Source organism: Medicago truncatula, chromosome 7 (assembly GCF_003473485.1).
Source record: "Medicago truncatula cultivar Jemalong A17 chromosome 7, MtrunA17r5.0-ANR, whole genome shotgun sequence".
In the NCBI taxonomy this organism is placed as follows: Eukaryota; Viridiplantae; Streptophyta; class Magnoliopsida; order Fabales; family Fabaceae; genus Medicago; species Medicago truncatula.
The window spans coordinates 28,503,150-28,509,554 of NC_053048.1; the positions used below are offsets into that span (position 1 = coordinate 28,503,150).

The window sequence follows — 6,405 nt, forward strand, 5'->3', positions numbered from 1 at the left end:
CCCACTTGTGTTGTCCTTTGGCTTGGGACCTGAGAGTGTGCTCCTCCTCGAGGACCCAGGTTCGATTCTCTCCTGTGTCAATTTAAGTGGACTAATTTAGCTTCTTCGAAAAAAAAAAAGATGGGAGCAAAACACAATGATCAAGGTTGTAGAACAATCTGATCGAAAGACAAGACTATCACAAAAGTTGTACCTTATTTATTTGTTATATGTGCAATTTGTATTGAAAGTTGAAGACAGGTTTAGAAAAGGTAAATGTAAGTCTAGAAAAAGTGAAAACATTCTATTGTTTTTATGGAGAATGTTAACTAATGCCTCCGGGGCATCGGTTAAGTTCCAAATGAAGTAAGTTTTTATTAAAAAATAATGTAATTATTACTTATTAAAAAGTGACAGTTTATATTTCCAAGACAGAAAATTCTATTTATAGATTCATTAACCAGTGCCCCGAAGACACCGGTTAACAATACCCTTTTTTTTTATACATAGTATCGAATATAATATAGATATAAATTAAAAAAAATTGTGAAAAATAACTAAATATCCTTTTTTTGTTTGTTATAGGGATGAGAAAATTCAAAATTGTGAATTGAAAACAAACTTATTTGAAGGAGATTGTTTTATTAATTTCACTTTAAACTTTGGTTAAAGTGATAATTTCAAAATATAATTGTCTCTCTCTCTCCAAAGAAACCGTAATCTCCTTGCAAAATCACCTTATTGCGTTCATTGATCACAACAATTGCTCTTTTACACTTCGCAACCGTAAAGCGTATCATAATTTACCGTTCTAATGAATCTCTCACCACCGAAGTCGCAGCAGCCTCCGTCCAACGTGGCATCATCACCGATAATCCTCCCTCTTGACCTTATCACAGAACTGCTTTCTTTCCTTCCGGTCAAATCTCTGCTGCAATTCAGGTGCGTTTGTATGTCATGGAAAATCCTAATATCCGATTCTTTCTTCGTCAAATTGCACCTTCAGCGATCTATACAAAACCCTCGACTTGCAGTCACACAGGAGTCTAGAGAATGTTCAATGGATGTCATTGTTTCACCAACCTCCTTGAGTCATTTATTGGAGAATCCGTCGAAGCCGACCACCCTTACCAACGATCCTTACTATAGTTTGAATGATAAGGATTGTCGTTCTGTTGCTGGTTCTTGCAATGGATTGTTATGTTTGTTGGGTCTTTCCGAGGATAGAGAGATGTGGCTCCGTTTCTGGAACCCTGCTACCAGGGCAATATCTGATAAATTAGGGCATTACCCTGCTGATTTCACAGGAGGTTTCGAGGTGGCATTTGGATACGATAATTCAACGGATACTTATAAGGTAGTGTACTTACAGAAAGGGATGACGGGAGTATTTAGTTTGGGCGATAATGTTTGGAGAAATATTGAAAGTTTTCCTTTAGGTTATTACCTAGATAATCGTGTGCATTTGAGAGATAGTCTGAATTGGTTGGGATTACGCAGTTACGTTGATGATTGTGATGATTATGATTGCGAATATATTACTTCTATTGAGCAATTTATGATTGTTGCACTTGATCTGCGTACAGAGACATGCAAAGAGTTGCTTCTCCCTCGAGGTTTTGACGAAGTCCCATGTTATGAGCCATCTCTATGTGTGTTGATGGATTGCATTTGTTTTTCTCATCTTGTCAAGAAAACCCATTTGGTTATATGGAAGATGATGGATTATGGAGATGATGATTCTTGGACTCAATTACTCGAGATTAATCTTCAAATTCTGAAAAAAATTGATGAGTGGTCGGCATGGGTGCCATTGCACCTTTCTAAAAATTATGATACACTGATACTGGGAAGCACTCTTGAACATGAATTTGCTGTCTATAATTTGAGAGATGGTAGCATAGAGAAAACTAGAATTACCAATGGGGAAAGCTCGTGGATCTATATCAATGATTATGTTGAAAGCTTGGTTTTCTGTCATTGAAAGTAAGTCCCTCTTCAAATTTATTTGAATTTCTGTTAATTCTTGTTCTGGGATTAATTTATATAATGGCTTTTATTTAATTATTTTGGCTAATGGAAACAGTTTGACATCTCTCCATTGAATGAATTTCTTTTGCTTTTATATTTAAGGTAATTCACACAAGAGAAATTCCTTCTCACTTGAATATTCTTGAACAAGACGGTTTTAGAACTAAGCTATATAATGAAATGGTCTTCGTTGAATGAACTGAGAGATCGTCTCAAGATGTTTAGACCATGTCGATGTTTTTGAAAATCCACAATTATTGTATATTCTTCTATTTTGTTTAAATGGTCGGTACATGCTGATTTGCAGAGTGAGAACCATTTTACTTTATATATATTCTTGTTCTTGATAATAATGCTGCTATGGAGTCTAGGTTTTGATATACATTCATTGTGTCATATGTGGTCGAGACTCTTACGGATGGCACATCGTGCCCTTTTGAGCATCATGCAACTTCTTTGCTTTTGATTTATTTGTGTTTTACTATTTCACACTCCAATCTAACAAGATCCCTTTTTGAGTTGTAGATATCAACGTTATTGATGGTGCATGGCTGGATGAGGAAATGATACGAAGAAAGAAAAGAAGAAAGAGGCTTATTGTAGCTACGAATGCTTCAATTATAGTCCCTTATATGTTTATCTTTTTGGTTTCTTTGCAGAACTTCATTTATACTTTTTTCTATGCAATTTAAATGCACTTTTATAAGATCATTCGGGTATGAACAAGAACCACTTAGCAATTTGAAATCCTTTTCACATGTATTTAATACTGTGTTTTAAGAAGTATTGAACATACGTCAAAAAAAAAAAAAAAAAAAGTATTGAGCATGGTTTTCATTGCAGAAGAATCCGAAAGTTTTGGCATAGTTTATAGGATGGCTTTGTTATTATATGCTCTTTTAACAGGCCATGCTTTGACTAATTTGGTAGTGTTTAACCAGCAAAGAATCTTCTCTTAGAATTATAAATGATCTGACCCGACGATACCTCCGAATAAGAATGAAAAATATTAATTAGGCAGCGGACATTTTTCTGGGCTCCTGTGCAAAAAATATTATATCATATGCATATAAAGTGTGAGTAGCTAGGAAGTGAAACACCAGGTGCATAACATGGGAACAAGCTTCCCAACAAGATGAGCCATGGAAATGGCGCTAGATAATGAGATAAAATAAATATTTTTTTATCAAAGCTTCTATTAATCATAGAGTATTCGGCTGAGTCTTCGTAGATGGTGGTGCTTTCTTAAATGTTATCTCACTTAACATTAAGGAAGTTGGCTACATCATGTTTACTTCATTTTACCTAACTTCCTTCATCTTTACTTAGTGTTGGTTGGAATAAAGTCCTTCATGTTTTAATCGTAGGTATAGTATAGCACTAAATACCTATCTTTGGCAGATTTTTTCATGGACAATTGTGGCACTATCTGGTGTTTACATACGGATTTTGGCCGTGGGTATAGAGCTTAACCAGAAAATGCAATATTTTCACCTACGGCTCTTTTCGATCACTACACACTTCAGCAACAACTAGTATACTCAGATCACACATGGCAAAGCATATTGGACTCTGATTCCTCGATGTTTGTATAAACAAGTCTTCTAGTAAACATCACACTAAAAAGGCACATGGATGATGGAACTATGTTCAGCTCACAGCATCTACAAAATGAACACTATACATCATTCACCTATCAGTTAAAATTTAGGCTTATTTGATCATTTGATCCCTTAACTTATTTCTTGTTTTCATTTTGGTCCCATAATTTAAAAAATTTCTTTTCGGTTCAAAAAAAAAAAAAATCAGCGTACCGAATGATCAATCAAGCATAAAATTTATGTAGCAATGACTATATTAGATATAATCGCCTCTGCCCTCTCCCAAAGAAACCCTAATCTCAATCGGCACCTTATGTGAATATCTATCGATCTCATACAATATAATCTCTCAATTGCTTTCATAATTTACCGCTCTCATGAATCTCTCACTGCCGAAGTCGAAGCAGCATCCGCCAAATGCGGCGTCATTGCCGATAATCCTCCCTGATGAGATTATCACAGAACTGCTTTCTTTCCTTCCGGTCAAATCTCTGATGCAATTCAAGTGCGTTTGTAAGTCATGGAAATCCTAATTTCCGACTCTTCCTTCGTCAAATTGCACTTCAAACGATCTACACAAAATCCTCAACTAGCACTGGTATATCTCACACAATATGCAGAGACTGCCATTGTTTCAGCAATCCCCTTGAGTCATTTTCTCGTGAGTCTATCGAAGCCGGTCACCCTTACCAACGATCCTTACTTTTGTTTGAAGGATAAGGACTGCTTTTCAGTTGTTGGTTCTTGCAATGGATTGCTATGTTTGTACGGTTATTCTGATGTTTTCCCAAATTACCGGATGACATTTGGATATGATAATTCAACAGATACTTATAAGGTAGTGTACTTACATCGAGGGGTGAGACTTTTTTAATTTGCACGATAATGTTTGGAGAAATATTCAAAGTTTTCCCATCAGTTATTCCCATCAAAGTTTTATGGAAGATGACAGATTATGGAGTTGAAGAGTCTTGGACTCAATTACTTAAGATTAATTTTCAAATTATGAAAAAATTTACTTTTTGAGGGCCTGCCATGGGTTCCATTGCACCTTTCTAAAAATTTTGATACACTGTTATTGGAAACCAATCCTGAATACATACCAGTTTTCTATAATTTGAGAGATGGTAGCGTAGAGAGAATTAGAATTACCAATGCTGAATGCTCAAGGATCTATATCAATGACTATGTTGAAAGCTTGGTTTTGTGTCATTGAAAGTAAGTGCCGCTTTAAATTTATTTTAATTTCTGTTAGTTCTTGTTCAATGATTATTTTATATGATGGCTTTTATTTGATTATTTGGCAATTGGTACCAGTTTGACAATCTCTCCATTGAATCATGAATTTCTTTTGCCTTTATCACACAAGAGAAATTCCTTCTCTGATGAATATTCTTGAACGAGTCGATTTTAGAACTAAGCTAAATAATGAAATGGTCTTCGTTGAATGAACTGAGAAAACTTTGGCATAGATACTTGATTGAATGAACTGAGAGATCCTCTTAAGATGTTTAGAACATGCCGATGTTTTTGCAAATCCACAATTATTGTATATTCCTCTATTTTGTTTAAATGGTCGGTGCACATCCACCCTGATTTGCAGAGCAAGAACCATTTTACTCTATTTATTTTCTTGTTCTTGATAATAATACTGCTATAGACTCTAGTTTTTGATATGCACTCACCGTGTCAAATGTGGTTGAGACTCTTATTCATCGCACATCATGTTCTTTTGAGCATCATGCAACTTCTTTGCTTTTGATTTATTTGTGTTTTACTATTTCACTCTCCAATCTAACAAGAGCCCTTTTTGAGTTGTAGATCTGCAATCCTAACTTTAAAGATATCAACATTATTGATGGTACATAGCTGAATGAGGAAATGATAGGAAGAAAGAAAAGAAGAAAGAGGCTTTTGGTAGTTACAATTGCTTCAAATTATAATACATGGTGGATGTTCTTTCATCCTATTTTTTTCCCCTTTTTATTGATGATACATTTTATAAATGTCAGATAAATTGTATTTTTCCAAACCTTATGGACATGATACAAGTTTCAGCTACGGCTTCTATACTATACACTTATCTCATAGTTATATTTATTAATCTATTTTAAAATCTTTTATTTCATGTACTATACACTTATATCATAGTTTGAAATCCTTTTCACATGCATTTAATACTGTGTTGTAAGAAGTATTGAGCATGGTTTTCGTTGCAAAAGAATCTGAAAGTTTTTGCATTGTTTATAGGATGGCTTTGTAATTATATGCTCATTTAACAGGAGCATGCTTGATTTAGACATAAATTATAAGCATAGAGTTTTATAATTATCATGTTACTTTGGTTTCCATCTTCCTTGCTGCATTCCTTTGGTTTCATCTATCCTACACCTTTTGATAGCTCCATTAAACACTTTCCAAATTGTTGTAAATTCATGGTTAATTATTTTTGTTTGTATCACATAAAGGTAGAGCAGTTTTTTTTTTCAAATAAAAGAAAAGAAAGACTTGAACATTTTATAGCCATTGCAGAGAGTTGATTTATAATTCCTTAGAAAATAATCAAATGATTTGACCACAAAGTTCCTTCTTGATGTATCAAGGTTAACATCTTTATCAAATACATTTTGTTAATTAATATATTATTTGCATGCAGCTGCTCCAGCTTTTTCCACAATCATTTAGCATCTTTCTACTATATTAAATAGGTTTTTCTATCATGTGCAAATTTGCACTTGTTAAGAAGTTCAAAATACTAAATTTATATTAAAATTTATGTACTGTATATTAAATA

General features: G+C 34.0%; 1 protein-coding gene across 1 annotated transcript; it reads left to right on the forward strand.

Moving 5' to 3' along the window:
* Positions 1-628: 628 nt before the first annotated feature.
* On the forward strand, positions 629-2,753 carry LOC11405476 (F-box/kelch-repeat protein At3g23880). The gene is made up of 2 exons (XM_003623039.4): positions 629-1,965; positions 2,536-2,753. Exon 1 carries the CDS (start codon positions 794-796, stop codon positions 1,961-1,963), a length of 1,170 nt encoding a protein of 389 aa, XP_003623087.4. The 5' UTR covers positions 629-793; the 3' UTR covers positions 1,964-1,965; positions 2,536-2,753.
* Positions 2,754-6,405: the final 3,652 nt, after the last annotated feature.